The sequence below is a fragment of the Pituophis catenifer genome, unplaced genomic scaffold (assembly GCF_029215685.1).
Source record: "Pituophis catenifer annectens isolate HBS135680 unplaced genomic scaffold, rPitCat1.0.hap2 SCAF_3, whole genome shotgun sequence".
Lineage (NCBI taxonomy): Eukaryota > Metazoa > Chordata > Lepidosauria > Squamata > Colubridae > Pituophis > Pituophis catenifer.
Genome location: NW_027256883.1, coordinates 146,349,701 through 146,369,006, shown reverse-complemented (window position 1 = coordinate 146,369,006; position 19,306 = coordinate 146,349,701). Strand labels below are relative to the sequence as shown.

General features: G+C 35.6%; 1 protein-coding gene across 1 annotated transcript in view; it reads left to right on the top strand.

The window, feature by feature from the left end:
- The window catches only part of SGIP1 (SH3GL interacting endocytic adaptor 1), a 125,002-nt gene that overhangs the window by 82,590 nt on the left and 23,106 nt on the right, over positions 1-19,306 (top strand). Inside the window, exons 17-18 of the mRNA XM_070939480.1 lie at positions 1,426-1,552; positions 8,935-8,994. Of these exons, the coding sequence (XP_070795581.1) occupies positions 1,426-1,552; positions 8,935-8,994 (187 nt within the window). The remainder of the gene's footprint in view (positions 1-1,425; positions 1,553-8,934; positions 8,995-19,306) is intronic.

The window sequence follows — 19,306 nt, the reverse complement described above, 5'->3', positions numbered from 1 at the left end:
ATCAAGCTTTTCTCATGCAAAGAAATGATAATAATGTATAGTCCTTTATCATTTTAAATCAATCACCGTTGTTATTACTTGCAACTATTTCTTGACAAAGTAATCCCATATTTATTAAAAATATAGGATTGGAAAAGACTTGTACTTAATAGACTGAAAGATAAAGCTGGAATGTGACTTTTGCTAAAATACCTTCACCTGTTTTTCATGACTCCAGCCTTACCCAAGAAGGAGGAATAGGAAAGAATTACTGGATAGTTGCTACAGAGAAGTCTAGCCAAATAGCAATTCTGATACAAAGAATTCAGAATTCAGTATACTATAAGATTGTACTACTCTTGCTTCACCAAGAGACACCAAAAATGAGACCACTCAACCCACAGGAGCATCATTAGCTTTGGGCACCGAACTAGAACATAGAGAGAAAAGTCTATACCTGCAGCCCATAGTACGAGGAGGGTTTATTATAATTAATATATGCTTTTCAAGTGGTACGTGCCCTTGAAATTAGAACCGATAGACATCTGAAGGCTCGTATCATTAATGCTTTGTCCATTATAGTTAAAACTGGAACAGTTTCTTATTATGACCTTATTTTCAAGGGCCCATAAGTGTATTACTCTTCTCTGCTGGAATTCTCAATTTCTTGTCTTGCCCCTTGAGACCAGTTTCCTGGGATGGAACTCTAGACTTGAACATAGATTGAATTAAACTGTCAGCTTTCCTTACAAATTAATTAAAAACACCTAGTTAATTTACAACTTGCTGAAAGCCAGTAGGTCAGTACACTGTGCTCCTTTGATAAACTGTTCTCTGAGAGCATGGGAGATAGGGTTGACGTTTGTGGGAGGCAAAGGGAAATTAATTAACAATTTAGTTCCAATCTCCTATCAGGTGAATCCTTATTACAATATTCCCATTTCCTGAGAGGCAAGTCTGAATTCAGAACCTATAGATTTGGTTGGAGTATGTAACTTTTGTCAGCTATTGACCTTTCAAATGTGATAAAATCATACATGGTTTTGGGGTTGGTTTGGGGATTTATAAAAATGAATGGATGGTTTTTGCCTCTTAAGAAAGGAAAGATTCCATTTTGATTCTTCAAAGCCTTCAAAACAAAACAAAACAAAATTCAAAAGTGGCCCATATCTTTGGCGTCACACTCTTCTTGGATGAAGAGAGGAAGCTGGCCAATCAAAGATTATATTAATTATTAATTGATATAAAGATGAAACTTGCAATCAATTGTAGTCAGGAAATGGCTGCTGAGAAATCAGAGTAAGTATCTACTTGATATTTATGGATTAATCCTCACTTTATCCCCAAATCTAAGACTATGTAGAGTTTTGAATATTTTTGAGTACTGAGTGGGTTTATTAAGTGATTATTGTGTGTATTTTTAATGTTCTTTGTGTTTATCTATAGTCCAGACCTTTCAGCCCTCCAATTCACTCATCTAGTCCTCCTCCAATAGCACCTTTAGCTCGTGCCGAAAGCACCTCTTCTATTTCATCCACCAATTCCTTGAGCGCAGCTACTACTCCTACAATTGGTAACAACTTTTTTTTTTCTCTTGAACAATAGTTTCTGTTAGCAGAATGGCTTAAATCCTTTGGTTTTTGACATTTTTTATTTCGGTTATGTTTTCTTTGTGTCGTTGTCATCATCATGCTGCATGGAAAGAGAAAAAAAAAACAGGGAAAAATCATAACGGAGAATTGCAGCTGTGATTCTCTTTAGACCACTACATTTTTTACATATCTTTATATACGTAATAGTAAGATCTTGTGGATCAGGGGTCCCCAATCCTCAGGCCATGGGCCAGTGCCAGTCTGCAGCCTGTTAGGAAGTTTTGGAGCAAGTGAGGGAAGGTTCATCTGTGCGTGCACAGGATCTAGGTTGCGCATGAAAGCATCCTTCTTCCTGTTTCCAGGAAAATAATTTTTCTTCCGAAACTGCTCCCTGGCACCAGAAAGTTTGGGGAACGCTTATAGATTACAAAAAGTATTATACAGATTATATATGATAGTAGTATCTAAAGGAGAAAACATTCATATTCTGCACACACACTCATTTTTTTCCTAAATTATACAGACAGAACAGACTCCTAACTAACATACATTGGGACAGAAAATTACATCTTTAATTGTGCCTTTTTCCAAAAAGGAATTGGAGCAAGAAAGAAATAGATCTCATGCAATGTCAGATTTTTACATTAAAAAGTTCTTAGTTAAAACCAACATTGTTTTAAACTACTGCTTTGTGCTAAATTAAATTGAAGTATGTGCTTTCTGATAAGCTATTCAGAAGATGTATGTGTATAGAATTGTCATGTATATCCCTTAATATCTTGGCAATTTAATAGAGACCAAAGGAAGAAAGAAAGGGAAGCTAGCTTTGGATCACCCAAGTATTCTAATTTTACATTTCAAAGGAAACAGAATGTGAAAGGGCTGCTGTGTCTAACCATTGGTGGCATAGTGGTTAAAATGCAGTATTGCAAACAAACTCTCCCCACAGCCTGGAGTTCGATCCTGACCGGGCTGAAGGTTGACTCAGCCTTCCATCCTTCCGAGGTCAGTAAAATGAGGACCCAGATTATTGGGGACAATGTGCTGACATTGTAAACTGCCCAAAGTGTGCTGTAAAGCACTGTGAAGTGGTTTATAAATCTAAGTGCTATTGCTATTATAAGCTCCTCTCTGCTACACGTCTATGGCATTGGCAGAAAACTAACTGCATACCGGAACACAACCTTTCTAATCAATATAGGAGGACAAAGGTATGTTGATATGTTCACCACCTTGAGTTATTTGTAAAAAATAATACAGGTGGAATATAAATAAATTTTTAAAAAATGATGGCCAGTATCCAAGAGCATCTTCCTTGTCCCTTAATGTCCATCATCAAAGAAATCCTCCCCCTCCCCCCCCCAAAAAAAGGAGTCATCTGAAATGTATTTGAATATAAGCAGCTCGGGTTGGTAGTTGGGCTGTTGGTCTGAGCTCCGAGCTTGGCAATTTGGTTGCAAACGTTTTGTCACCATTCGAGGAGACGTCGTCAGTGCGCTTTGAATTGTGCTCGTATGAATTGTGCACAGACGAGCACAATTCAAAGCGCACTGACGACATCACCTCAAATGCTAACGAAAAATTTGCAACAAAATTGCCAAGCTCGAAGCTCAGACCATCAGCCCAGTCATCTTGTCATCATGCTGGCACATACCTTGGCAGACTATTTCTGGAATTTGATCTTTTTAATCATGCCCTTCAACCCTGTGATGTTATTGGGAATGTAGAAATTGGGAGGTGGTGAATTGTCAGGCATTTCCTCTTATGGCCACATGGGGTGCCCAGTTAAAGATAAGATGTGGTTGCCATTATTTGCTGCCTGCAGAGAGAAATTCCGCATTTTTGTAGATCATGACCATAGGTGAAAGATGCCCAATCTAAGTAAAACAGCAATTCATCAGCAGTGAGCTTGTTTGGGAAAGACTAAAGGTAGATAGCTTGGTGCCTTCTAGATATTTTTTTAAAGTTTATTTCTCCTCTGCCTTGATTACTGTAGTTTTAATAGCAAACGACTATAGTACCATTCCAGTTGAAAACATCTGGAATGGGTCAAGCTTATACTTGCTCAAGAGTCTGTAAAGAAGAACAGCAGTCTGACCATTTGATAGTTGTAGGAATCATTTCTAAATTAAATATACTTATGCTAAATACATGCAATATTCCAGAAATGCAATTGTGAGTAGAAAAAGCAGGAACTAGCTACAGATTGACATTGTCAAACTAGTGCTATGAACAAGATGAATTTTTTTTTAAAAAAATTGAACTGCAGAAAATAAATAACAATAAAACTTTAAGAGTATCTAAAAATGTTTGATATGAACCTTCTAAGAATTTGAAATGTGAAAAAAAAAAACTTAAAATATTATTCCTCCCTAAAGAAACTGCATTGTTAGAATCATAAATTCTGTATTTACTCTTTCCTTTTGTTTCATTGTTTCTTTAGTCTTTCTTGTTCTTTCTTTGCGGCTTCTTTCACTTTTGTTTTCATTCTCATCTTCTTGAATCATATATTGTGATTCCCACTGCCACCCTCAGTTTCAGTTGCATAACTTTATTTTTAAAAATTCTTTTGTCAGATACAGTTCATTCTGCTGCAGATTTCAGATTTGCTCTTTGATCTGCTTCTTTTTCATCAGTATTTGTGCCCTTTTATGCATCAATTTTGTGGCATTTAATTCTCATTTATTGCTAGGCTACATCCTTTTCTTTGCTGTTATTTTACACAGTTGGTCTCCTTCTACTATTAATGCAAACTCTGCTTTATCACCATTTCTGTTATGCCCCTCTTATGTCAATATTCTCTCAACTCTTTTCTAGTCTATGTGGACAGAAAAGGCATTTTGATTATCTACCTACTGTGTTTTCCTGAAAATAAGACCCTGTCTTATATTTTTTTGAACCCTGAAATAAGCGTTTGGCCTTATTGCCATGCGCTCAAAAGCCCGATTGGGTTTATTATCAGGGGATTTCTTATTTTGGGGAAAACAGGGTAATTATTCTGATTGAAGTCAGACTGGCAACAGTTTGAATATTCTTTCAAAATAAATCAAAGTTGACAATATGAGAAATCAGAATCAATTGATATGATTGTATTTTTCTTTATACGCTGAACACTCTGATTTCTTACCCTTTACAGAAAGTTTTGCATCTTTTAACACTTATGTTATTGTAATTGCTTTTGTTATTAGGAAATGAATTTCCTTTTGGCTAGAGCATGCATTCAACTAATAAGTTGTTCAACATTTAATCAAGTGCTTCAAAATCTTTGTTGCCTTTCTGAAAAATCTAAATTCAATTTCATTGCCTATTATGCATAATGTGAAATTGGGAAGAGGGTCTGAGGCACTTTTCTGACTTCTTTGCAAATTCATTATTTATCTCTGTTTTTATTTGCTGTTGGTCAATTGAACTGTGAACGTTTTATCTGTATATCAATCAGTGGAATGAATAGCACCTTACTTAATGCTATAATATTGTAAAATGTGGTCTCTTAGTAGGCTGTGTCATCAGTGACTCAAAAGTTTGTATTGTACGTGAAGCTGAGTGGTATTAGTGCATTTTATAGAAAACTGAATTTATTCAATACAGTGTTTAAGGAGCATGCATCAAATCTTCAAACAGCAAGGGTATTTCAGAAATTACAGTTGCAAATCTTGCAGACTGATTTGTAAAAACTATAAAGATAAAACAAAAGCATGCTTAATTAACCATATATAATTTACCTTAGAATAATTACTTTATTTAGGGGAACTGCTCAGATATCCTTAATGAAACCTTCTATAGAAATTAAAATTACCAAAATATACCAGCTGTATTTACAGTAGATTGATGGTCTTGGAGATTTTGTTAAATATATAATGGGATATAGACAGGCTGTAGTACAAAATGATTATGAGAATTCTGAAAGAAAAATGGCTAAGAAATCATATTGGCTCTTATTTTATCATTTATATTTAATAATTATTTATGTGTTACAAATAAATGGCTAAGTATTATTTATGCTTAGAATATTAAAATAACTAAAACTATATATATATATATATATATATATATATATATATATATATATATATATATATATATATATATATATATGTTTTCTCAGGTTTTCGCGGGTGTTTGTATGTAGGTCTTTGGTTATTCGGGTCTTCTCCCACGTAAAATTGGAAGTGTCTTGGCGACGTTTCGACGAAGTCTCATTCGTCATCTTCAGGCTGGTGTTCTCGGCTTCGTGCTTCCAGGAGCAATGTGAGATCGCAGCTGTCTCTTCCTTTTAACTGCTAGTGGGGGTGTGAGCTGATTGGGTGGGAACTTGGCTGTGTTCTGATTGGGTGGAGGTGTGTTCTGATTGGTTAGGGGCTTGGCTGTGCTCTGATTGGCTGGGGGTGTGTTCTGTTTGGGTGGGGGCTTGGTTGTGCTCAGCTTAGTCTTAGTCAAATCCCCCTGCAACTCAGACTAAGCTGAGCACAACCAAGCCCCCACCCAAACAGAACACACCCCCAGCCAATCAGAGCACAGCCAAGCCCCTAACCAATCAGAACACACCTCCACCCAATCAGCTCACACCCCCACTAGCAGTTAAAAGGAAGAGACAGCTGCGATCTCACATTGCTCCTGGAAGCACGAAGCCGAGAACACCAGCCTGAAGATGACGAATGAGACTTCGTCGAAACGTCGCCAAGACACTTCCAATTTTACGTGGGAGAAGACCCGAATAACCAAAGACCTACATATATATATATATATATATATATATATATATATATATATATATAACAATGCAATTTTAATTCTTAATTTCTATATTTGAAATTTGTTGAATCTGTATTTCTGTACTACAGAGAGCCATAGTAATGGTCACATTCTTGGCAAACCATTTTTAAGACTATTTTTAATGTGTTACTGAACGCAAGAATTGTTTTTCTTGTATTAAAGCAAGCTGTTTTGTCCTTTTGATATTGTTGGATGTCTGTGGCTGTGCTCAAAAATTTGTTTCATTGTTCTAAATGAAGAAAACAATTATTAAAATGTCAAATTCTGTATTCTCCCCATGCTCTCGCTGAGCAGGGACGGAGGGAAGGACCGTATTTCCCACAGGTACCCTAATTTTAACAATCTCCCTTAAATTTTTCTTACAAGATGAGGGGGAAAAATACACACCAGGGGAATGTTTCAGAATGTATTGGCTTTGGAAGAATATAAATGGAATTTAGTCTTCTAAAAACAAGAGTGTTTACTTACCATATCTGTTCAAAAGCATCATATACTCCAAAAGCCTGTCGAAATTGGTAATGTAGTTGGTTATTGAAAGAGGTGGAATGAGCTTGGCCAACTGCATATGTCACAAGGTGTGCTAAATATTCTGAATGGCTTAGCATGTAATAATTTCTAGCTGAAGTCAAAAACTTGATGAACAGTTTCTATTGTGGGGATGAAGTGGCTATTACAGTTGAACCAATCTTGGTTGTACAAAGATTAGTTTGGGCCTTTCATTTGAACAATCAATATAGATTTCAAAATACATGCTAGGAACTTGTCCCTTGGAGCAGGACTCTTTCTTGCTGGGTCTTCATCACAGCTGGATCACAAAATATGCAAGCTACTCCCATTTACAGCAAAACAGATGGGGGGGGTATACATTGGGAAAAATCTTCATATTGCAAGAAGGATTGAATGAAATATACTTGAAAACAGAGAAATCCATTAAGGTTTTGGATTAAAAAACAATAACACTTCCACAGGTATAATTGCAATACGCAGGAGGAGGTGAGAAGAACAAGATTTTAAATCTATGAATGTAAAAAAAAATGAAGTGGTTGCCCACACTTTCATTTGAAATAAAGAATAATGCTTAGCAGCACAGAGATTTCATGCTTCTCAGTCTTACGTTATTTTATCACACATTGTTCTTTTAGTTTCTGAGATTTATTCAGTACATTTATACTTTGCCCAAAAGAATACCGCTTAGCTTTTGTTCATTCATTTGCCTTTTCTTATATTTGTTTTTGTGTTAGTGATAGTATTGAACATGACTTTGATAATAAAAGAGATGTGTCCACCATTTCTATGTAAAACTTTTTTCATTGTAATATTTGTGGATTTGGTTAATAAGGAACCTCTTGGTTTTCATTTAGAATTTGTGTTTTCATTGTTTTTCTTTTGCGTTTCTTTTGTTTGTGGGTTTCGGAAGAAGATACTTATAATGACAAATTGTCCATGTTTGCAAGGCACTGTGAAACATCTGCAGGTACCGTACAAGCAGAGTTGTGTGTTTTTTAAATGCTTTCTTCACTACCACTCTCACTGCTATGAGAGTCAAATGCATTAAATGCATAGCTGATATAGAGGAACTCATGTTGCACATAAAAATGCAGTGTTCTGAATGCTCGAATGAGTTTCTGAGTGGCGACATAATGTTTGATGCTTTGATGCAGGAATAACAAAATTTACTAAGGACTATTATGCACAAAAAATTAATTATATATGTTGTTCTTCCAAGCCTAAGACAGAAAGACATCCATGCATACATACATACATGCCTATATGGATACATATATTGTTTCCAGGAATTTCAGAATTAGGTGTGCATTAACTTCAGTAATAGAGGTTCATCATGTAATTCCAATTTTTGGAATTTTGTTTGGAATTTTAACAAAGTAAAAAGGATGGCTAAAACTCTGCACTTAACAAGCATTACAGAAATTCTGTCCACTAGTTTATTAATTAAGCATTGTTACTTGGATAAACTCTGAGCCAGATATTAACGTCCCCTTGGGAAGGCTATCAATTTTGAAGATCCATTATATCAGATTTACAGTGTATGTTGCCTTTACGAATAGTGCATGTGACTCCAGAAACTTTTTCAGGCCTCCCCTTGATTCATGATTGTTTAAAGTCATAATTGTAGCATTATTTGGTTCTCTACTTTTCATGCTCGAACAACTTTGCAAGATTTCAGCTTCATCTTTCAAAGGGAAAAGACACGTAAATGGCAAATTCCACACAAAGCTATTGGAATTAAACTATATTAAACTGATACCAGGCATTGATATTATACCCCACCAAGAAAAAATAAAATAGCATTAAAGAAGAGAGAGAGAAAAAAATCTCAATCACTTTTTCAGAAGTTCACAGTTATCCCCATCTAGTAGGATTCCATACTTGCTTATTTTGTTTCTTCCCAAAACAAAACAAGACCGTTGTCGATTAAAATCCTCCCCAATTTTCCTTGCACATTAACAACTTGCAGCACCTCCTCTTTCCCTGTAGTGAGATTAATAACCTGCCTTTCTGACTCACACTTATGTCCTTCTCTCTCCTCTCCTTAACCTTTCCCATTCCGCTTCAACTCCCGGCCATACAGAAAATGAACAGCCTTCTCTCGTCTGGTTTGACAGAGGAAAGTTTTATTTGACTTTTGAAGGTAAGTAGTGCATAGCATATTGGCTTGGACCTTTAAACACCCTTCTTCTTATAGTTTAATAGAAGCCCATTGGCTTCTCCTAAATAAAGAAACCTATTCTATTTTTCAGTATAGTTAATGCTATGGCTACTTAGTGGACATGATAGGCTCAATCAGAATCATTTTTAAATTGGGTTATTGCTACAATGTCCATTCGACTGTTATAATTATTTTCATATAAAGGTAAAAAGAGAGGCTATTTATACAGTAAATATAAAAAACAGCAACAACTTCAGTTACTGATCACCAAGGAACTTGACTCTGTCAACCAAGGCTTCTGGTATGCTTTGCAATCAAGTTTGCATTTTATATAAAGATAATGTTTGTGCTACTACTTATAGAATTTGCCATCATACTGAAAATCTCCCAAATAATTAATAAACTACCATATTATTCCATTAATTAGTGTAATTAATTAATTATACTAATTAACCGCTTGAATTATACATTAGCATTTTTAGAAAGTAAAAGTTATTTTTTTCCCCTGTAAACTAGTGTTGTTCAATTTATAACAATTATGAATTACCCGTTTATACTTTAGCATTATCCAATGACGCTCATCATGTTTGGTCATCATGAAACTACAGTATATATGACTTTTTCCAGCTTTGCTAATAATGAGATTTACATCTTGCCTCATAATGAATGTTTCCTTGTTGTAGCTGGAAAAATAATCATCTAACTTTAATCTATGGCATTTTGTACTTACATATTCATGATATCTATGGGATTTTATAGCAGTTCTCCATACTTTTTCAATCTAAACCCCTCAATCTTAGAGAAGTGTACACTGTAGGTTGGATCAAGAGTTCAATCATGATCCAGAATTTTGATCATGATATCTGATACTGGTTGGTCTCCAATCCTTTTTGTTAATTATTATTTTGTATCTCCATAAAATCCTCTCTAGAGAATTGGAGTTTCTCTTAGGTGGCATTGAAGAACGGGCCTGAAGGGAAACTAGTAAAATTACTTTCTCTTGACTATCTGCAGAGGTTATGTTGGAGCCAATAGCTTCCATGAATCTTTAGGATCAAGCCAATTAATTTTTGCAGAGGAATGTCACTTTGTGGACAAGTCTTGTAATTGCTCTGTGCTTTTTTCTTTTTTAAAATTGAATTAATATATCTTGACCTGGAAGAAAAAACAACTAATGGCCTAAGAGGAACTAAATGTAACATTGAGTAATTCCATATATGTGCTACATCTAATTTGCCACTTGTGATGTACTTATAAGAAAAACAATGCAGTTTGGTTGCTTTAGGAATCAATCATTTCTTTTTCATCTATGTGCTAGACACAGCAAATGTGAAAGAGGAATTTTCCTTAATTAGGAAACACCTGCCTAAATCTGTCCTAACAAGTCAAGCTAATTTGTAGATAGTTATTTGTTATTTTTGCGGTTTCTGTCTTTCAGGAAAACATTTTAGGGTTTTAAGAGGCCTAGACATAGTGCAGCTATTCCAATTGCAAATGTCATATCCCTTCTGTGATCAGTAGTTTGGAAACCACTCAGGACGGAGTGATTGTGCTGATCTAGAAAACAGCAATGAAACAGGATTTTAATTGCATAATGTGTGCATTTCTCTCAATCATTCAAACATTGAGTCAATCTGCACCCATATCCTTGCTTCCAATCATATTGGTCCCTACCTAACCTCAAATTGCTCATATCCTTGTTTGGTTTTAACAGATGTTCAAGGCTTCAGCCTTCAAGATAGGGGAGGAGGCAGATTTACCTTCCATTACATTTAACAATGCAAGCTGGTGGCGACTGCAGGCAATCTCAGATTCTCATAAAACATATTTTTATTATTTGGCCGGGGCTAAACTTTCTAATAGGAATTTTGCAATGCATATACTATCATTAAAAAAAATTACATTATCACTACATTCCTCATTCTCTCTGTGCTCATCAGCTTTTTCTTTCTGAGATTCCTATTGTATTTTCAAAACAATAGCACCACATAGACATAGTTTTCAGAGTAAGATTTTCATTTGCTTTTCTTTTATAATCCTTTTTACAGTAGGTGTGCTGAGAACGTGTTGATGATGATAACATAGCTTCCTGAACTGTTGAATTTTTGATAATATTCCACCAATTTACTTAATAATTATAGAGTGGTTTAGTGCTACAAATACAGTAGAATGCAATACAACATATACAGGACAGTGTCCTTGACATCACATCTGAAAATATCTAACAGTCTTTTGTAGAATGATATTGCTGTTAATTGCCTTGGATGTTATGGAAAAGTAAGCAATTTTAAAACCATGCAAAAATTTAGGTTTTGATAGAATATGTGCCACCTAGTTGGTATTGACTTTTAGTGATCCCACTGATAGATTTTCTCCTTGATAATCTTCCCTAACCTGTTCTATCAGGTCATCCAATGATGCATTCATCACTACTGTAACTGAATCAATCCACCATAGAGCTGATCCTTCTCCTCTTCTCTTTCCTTCCACTTTACTCAGCATTAGAGCTTTCTCTAGCAGCCAGGTTTTCTCACTATGTTTCCAGAGTAGGATAAGTGAGGACTCTGGATGGATTTGCTTGAGGGTCCTTTTGTTCGTTATCTTCATATTCTCAGGAGTCCTCTACAATACCAAAGTTCAAAAGCATCAATACTTCTTGAACCTTTTTCTTTTATTCTTCATGGTTGATCCTAGAAGCTATTTCAGTACCTTAATTATCCATTCTAAGGCTGTTGCCATACCTATTGTAATTAGTTTAGTTTTCTTTTATTTTAATCCCATTTGTTCACTTAACTTTTTATTACTAGAACTTGCAGATCCTTTGCAATTTTGGCTATCAGAGTAGTGTCTTCCCTTAATGTGTGTGTGAGAGTGTGTGTGCGTGTTTACATACATATATCATATAGGTTAAATACATAAGGGAAGCACTTATTTGCTGACTCCTTTGCTGACCTAGAACCAGTTGAGGACAATGAGATGTTCTTGGATTCCCATTTTTTTGAGCACACTGACATGATTGACTCCATTGAAGGCCTTTCTATAATCAATGAAATGTATACTGACTTTTTCACATTCTTTCAATTACCCCACATGCATAAGCAATAAAATCTCATTTTCTTTTTTCTAAAGCCAGTTTAAACATCTGGCCTCTCTTTTTCGATGCAGCGCTCTAATCTGTATTGGATGATCCAAAGCATTATTTTGCAAGCTTGTGAAATCAAGAATATTGTATAATAGTTTGCACACTGTGTTAAGTCTCTGTCGCTCTCTCTCTCTCTCTCTCCCCCTCCCTCTCTCCCTTCCTCCCTCCCTCTCCCCTCTCTCTCCATATTACTCTGTAGATGGATCTCCTCTAATCAGTTGGTCACTGTGTTATTCTCCAGATTTACTGCCATAGTTCAGCTAGAAACTTTGCTGCTTTTTCTTTTGTTGCTTGCCAAAGCAACTAGACACAAAGACATCACTCTGCTAAACACTTAATTATCACAGTACTGTCTTATGTCTAAGAATATTTACCCCTGTAGTAGGGCTATATTACTATTATTCTACTCATCTTTTCTACTACCTTCTCTTATTTGTATTTTATATTACCTGTTGTTTGTATGTACACTTGTTGTTTGAGTGTACATACTGTTTGTATATTTCTATGTCACTGATTATATTACCTTATTGTCTGAATGTACACTGGTAGCTTATGCACCGGAGACAAATTCCATGTGTGTCCAATCATACTTCGTCAATAAAGTATTCTGTTCTGTTCTACTCTACTCTACTCTACTCTACTCTATTCTATTCTTTTAAGTGGGTATTCCATCGGTTCTTACAGGCTTCCAAGTTGGTAATGACTGGAGTTTTGAGCTAGTAGTCTAGTACTAGAAGTTCTTGTAAGTAGGGAATGACTTCTATGTTATCATGGATGTTGGCATCTTTACTGTGAAGTACTTCCGTATATTCCTTCCAACTTTGTTTGATCTTCTTTGATTCATTTATTAGTATCCATCCATTTGTGTCCTTTAGCATATCAGTTCAAGGTTTGAAATGCCTTCTGAGTTCAGATGATGTTTTTGGACATATTTTATATTAAAGATGCATTTAGTGTGCATTTGACTTTTATATTAAGAAATATGGATATACAATTATTTATGTAAATAAACATGTGGTATATCTCTACAAAAGGTATTAAACTGCATGCTTTTAACACAACCTTCCTTTAAAAAAAATTACATTTTGAAAGCAAATCAACATAAATCATGAGATACAAACAGCAAAGTTATAGTCATAAGAAGCTAAGGAAATAGGTAATAGGAAAGATGAGAAGGATAAGAGTAATAGTAATACAGCCCTACTAGGTAGTTTGATACCCCAGGATATAAGACAGTGTTGTGGGAATTAATTGTTTAGCAAAGTGATAGCATGTGGGGGGGAACTGTCTGGTAGTTTAGCATTGTCTTGAGGGAAGGAGTTGAAACAGTTCATGTTCAGGATGTGAGGGGTCTGTAGAATGGTGGGTTTCAAATTTTTTTACTACTGGTTCTGTGGGTGTGGCTTGGTGGGCATGGCATGGCTTGGTGGGTGTGGCTTGGTGGGCGTGGCAGGGGAAGGATATTGTAAAATCTCCATTCTCTCCCCAATCCAGGGGAAGGTTACTGCAAAATCCCCATTCCCTCCCGATCAGCTGGGACTTGGGAGGCAGAGAATAGATGGGGGTGGGGCCAGTCAGAATTTTTACTACCCGTTCTCCGAACTACTCAAAATTTCCACTACCGGTTCTCCAGAACTGGTCAGAACCTGCTGAAACCCACCTCTGGTCTGTAGATATTTTCACAGCCTTCTTTTCAGCTCGTGAGTATACAATGGAAGGCAGGATGGTTGCAGTTATTTTTTCTGCAGTCCTAACTAGTTGAAGTCTTTGTCTGTCTTGTTTGTTTGCTGTGCCAAACCAGACACTTATAGAGCTGCAAATGACAGATTCAATAATTGCTCTGCAGAACTGTATCTGCAGGTCCTTGGAAGCCAAAACAGAGTGGGAGAATCCATTGTGATTTTAATCTCTATACAACATATATTCTCATGAAAGAAAGCACTATTTTATATTGGATGAACTACATTTTATTTTGTTTAAAGAACCAGAAGAAAAAATGACTCAAGAAACATGTGAGTCATAGTGCTCAGTCTCTGATTTGAACACCTTCTTTTCTGGTTTTGAAAATCATGTTTTAAATTAACTTTGGTCTCTTCCTTTTGCACCCTTACTAGTCTTTACAAGTATTAAATTATAATCCCATTAAATGGAGATTATGTTATTTGTGACTGCATTTTTATATACAGTAAATAGCACACTAGTGCAAAAAACAGTTTTATATTTTGGCAATTCTATCCATTAGGAGCATAATTGTTCAAATGCTACTATATATAAAATTCAAAAGCATATTATAGGATTTCTTAATTCAAATTTTATTCCCCCATTCCAAAACATTGTGCTTCTGATATCCTTTGTTTTGCTGTAATTGTTAATCTTACCAACTACAGATATTAGATTCCCAAATTATACAAAAAATGTTTGTAAATGATCTCTTTCTATGCATAGGGCCCTTTTTTTTTTACCTAGTAGATACCGATTCATTTATTTAGCAATACTGATTTTCATTTGCTGTGTATAATTCTGAAAACTTTAGAAATTATGATAAAGTTTTCCATGTGTCTAAAATATTTTTTCGTTTCTGATTCTTCGAAGTTAGAAGTTATAATCCATAGACACGTGTTAGTGTCACCTGGTACCGATTATTATTATTATTATTATTATTATTATTATTATTTTATTGGAATGTGTCAAACAAAAATGAGAACAAGAATAAGAGAATAAAAATACAATGACAGGGACAATAGCAGAGGTGATATTCAGCAGGTTCTGACCAGTTCTGGAGAACCGGTAGAAGAAATTTTGAGTAGTTCAGAGAACTGGTAAATACCACCTCTGACTAGCCCCGCCCCCATCTATTCTCTGTCTCCCAAGTCCCAGCTGATTGGGAGGAAATGTGGATTTTGCAGTAACCTTCCCCTGGAGTGGGGTGGGAATGGAGATTTTACAGTATCCTTCCCCTGCCATGTCCAAGCCACACCCACCAAGCCCCACCGCGCCCACCAAGCCACACCCACAGAACTGGTAGTAAAAAAATTTGAATCCCACCACTGGATGATAGGCACGTTAGTGCACTTATGCATGCCCCCTCCTACTTTATATACTTTATTATATCAAGTTCTGAAATTGTTTATCTCAGGAATAAGTATTCTGATGGGATTGCTGGTCTTTTTTAAAAATACTTGTTCAAAACAAAATAAAAGGATGTTTTATTCAACAATTGAAGCCTTCTTTAGCCTATTATAAGGTAATAGATATGTACAGAAATGATTTAGGGGCTTTAGAGCAGGAGGAAATGATCCTCCAGCTTTTCATTTGAGGAGATGCAGAAATTAAGCATATGTGGGGTGGTTTTTCTTCCCTTGTGCACAGCTCAAGCAGTAATGATAAGAAGTGATATGCGGTTGAAAAGTGTTTAAAATTTAGCTTGTGACATTTTCTCATATAAAATCATTAACTAACTGGACCGCTGGCAATGAAAAAATGTCAAAAATAACCTTTCAAATCATCATTATTATTATTAGAAAAGTACATTGCCTTAAATATGGTTTTGTTTTGTTTTTGTTTTTTTTTTAGTTTTTCAATAGCTTCATTTTCAGTAGCTGGTATGCAGAATGGTTTGGACTGTGTATCTGAATAATTAAAATACATTAGTTGATTGTGTTTTCTTATTGAGAAAGAAAAATATTTTCTTTAGAGAATTTTAGGTTGTCATAATTAAGTTTTAATGAGCTATGCAGTCCAGCTATTTCAGGTTTACCTAGCTCCTGGTATAATACTATCTATATTGATAGTAAAGGTTCAGAGAAGGACATTTTGACTGCTATAATTAATTAAATTTGTTCATGCGTAAAAAGATTTAATATAATCAGAGGCAATTAATATTCTGAAAAATATTATATAGAAGTAGATTATATTATGTTGCGCACTGATTGCCCAAAGTCAACATTATGTATAATGAACGGTTCTGTAATTTTCTTTATGTTTCATTTTGGTTTTAAATCAAAGAATAAGTTCTTAATAAGAACTTAGGAGTTGGTAGCAGATAGGCAACATGTAGGTGGAGGGTGCCTTAATAATTTTCACATTACAATAGACTTTGCTTAATCACTGCCCTGTTTAGTGACAGTTTGACATTACAATGGTCAGGGAAAAAAATAAATTTATGACCAGTCCTTACATTTACAATCATCCCTCTGGTCACATTTGGACACTTTGCAACCAGCAGGTGTTTACAATTGTTACAATCCCATGGTCATAGGATTGCTTTAGGATTGCCACATTTCAAATATGGCTTCCAACAAGCTGAGTTCAATGGAGAAACTGTAAAATCACAAGTTGCAGTCATGTGATATTGTAAGTCCATCGTGGTCATGTGTTATTTTTCACACTGAATGCATCACTTAGTGACAGAGTTGCTGGTCCCAACTGAGGTTGGTAAGTGAGAACTATTTATTTGTATTTATGTAGTTAAACCATCCCAGAGCTGCTTTATTGCCTTCGTATGGGATATGCCTGGATGGAGTCAGGTTGTGTAGAAATAAACTTCTCCCTTCACATCCAATGTTAGTTTACTAAAGCTATTTTCCACTTAGGGATTAAAAATGAGAGGAAGAATCATGGAATTGCTGGTTATGTGTAGATATGATTCTGCTAAGATTGTGTTTTTTTTTTCATTGTTTCTCTTTATAGTCTTGTGGTTTTTATTGTTTCTATTTGCTACAGTAAACAATGACAATCATATCAAGTTGCTTTCCCCAGTTATAAATGGTAATTCTATTGTAGATAATTTATGTATTTGTGCTTAAGCTACTCTGACTTCTTCAGACTTGGAGGAAGATATTGAGGTAGTAAACAGAGCAGGTTTCTAGCCTGGATTCTCTCTTCCATAAGTCCAAAAGATCTTCTCATTAAAGTGATAGTATTCATAACTATTTAGATCAAATGCTGGATTAAATGCACAATTAAATGATCAAATGGGCTGTTTTCATAACTGAAAACAGATTAGTTATTTGGGCACAATTAGGCTTGAACACTTAGAGATGTTTAAGAATGCAATGGAATTGATTGAAAATGGAATTGATTGAAAATGGAATTGATTGAAAATGGATTGAATGTACAATCTGGGCAATAAACAATGACAAATCAGTCTCTGTTAGGATGAGCAGGATAATTTTATGTTTTCAATTAATTTTGTAGAATAAATGGTTGGGTAATCATCTATAATCAAGAAAGACAACCAAATAATTTGACAAATGTGCTTTCATTCCCTTTCATTCCCTTCCACCAGAGTTTCACGACTTCGGCAAATTGAAGATATGTGGACTTCAACTCCCAGAATTCCCCAGCCAATAGGGAGTTCACAAATTTTCAAGTTGCCAAGATTGAGAAACAGTGCCTTACACTATTGCAACTATTGCAGCCTTTTTTAAAAAACTGGAATTCTTGTAATTGTAAAGTTTATTGTCATTGTACATATATACACAGTGTACCGATACAACGAAATTCACATAACACCCACAGACCAAGCCCAACACACATGACAATCCCCAGACATACCCCCACCCACCAAAAATTCCAATCACTGGTGCAGATTATATTATAGATCGATTTCATTGAGAGCTGCATCTGGGTTGTGTTTGACCTCGGGGCTGGAGTGGCTCGACATCACTTGTGCCAGGAGTGCCTGTGGTGGCCCAAGTGCTCTACCGGTGAAAACGGGATCCCAACCTCCGTTTTCGGCTGCAACGGCCTCCTGCAACTGTCTGCCAGCAAAAACGGAGCTCGGGAGGGCCACCCATTGCCCTCGTGAGCTCCGTTTTCGCTGGCAGAGACACTGCAAGCCAGTCCTTCACTGTTTCCAGGGTAGCCCTGCAGGCCAGATCTAAGCACCCCGTGGGCTGGATCCAGCCCCCAGGCCGTGAGTTTGACACCACTGTTATAGATTGACAAAACAGCCAGCATCTGTTATTTCCAGTGCCAATGTTTCTGTACTATGCCAAATTGCCTCCCTCCAACAAAGAAACAAAATATTTGAGATGGTTATTTAAAAAAAGAGAGATAAAACAAGAACATTTTTATATAACTTCGCATGGTAGATAAATCTCTAATAAATGAATCATATTCCATTATACTAATTAAATAAGCACTAAATCTATAAAATGTGTGATTTCAGATGCAATGGGAATTATTTTCAGATTGTTTTTCTGATGCCTAAATTGGCTCGTTTGAAATACAACAAAACACAATAAATCAGCAATTGACACTTCAAATTGAATAACATAATTAAAAATACAAAACACATTCTTAAAAATATATTGGGATTCATTAAATTAATACAAAAGATTGAATGATAAAGACTTTTATGATTTTTCTAAAGAGCTTTATAGCCCAATTTCAATATAAATATACTCTTTCTGCAGTACATTGTTCCCAAGCTGATAGACACTTATAGGGAGCCAGTGTTGCTGTGCTCCAAAGCATTCTGTAATGTTCATTGGAAGGAAGCAGCAGCATATTATATAAATTACAGCTTATAAATGACATTCAGTCTCATGCATAATGCATTGCACTAGATCAAAGTAAGCAATATTAGCAATACAAGTGTCATAGAATTGATTCCCATCTTCAAAAAAAAAGGGGAGGGGGAAACAGACCCAGGAAACTACAGACCAAACAGCCTAACATCAATACCTGGGAAGATACTGGAAAAAATAATAAATAAAACCTGTGAACATCGAGAAACAAATAAAGTTATAACTAGTAGTCAGCACAGGTTTGTTAAAAACAGATCATGCCAGACCAATCTTATTTCATTCTTTGACAAAGTGACTAAATTAGTAGACCAGCAAAATGTTGTGGGCATAGTATACTTAGACTTCAGCAAGGCATTCAACAAAGTAGACCACAACCTACTTCTTGGTAAACTAGAAAAATGTGGGATACCAGTAAACAGCACCACCACCAGATGGATTTGTAACTGGCTGACAAACCATATTCAACATGTAGTCCTTAATGATACTGCAACTACATGGAGGGAGGTAAGCAGTGGGGTACCATAGGGTTCTGTCTTAGAGCCAGTACTCTTCAATATCTTCATAAATGACCTAGATGAGGGAATAGAAGGGGAACTTGTCAAATTTGCAGATGATACTA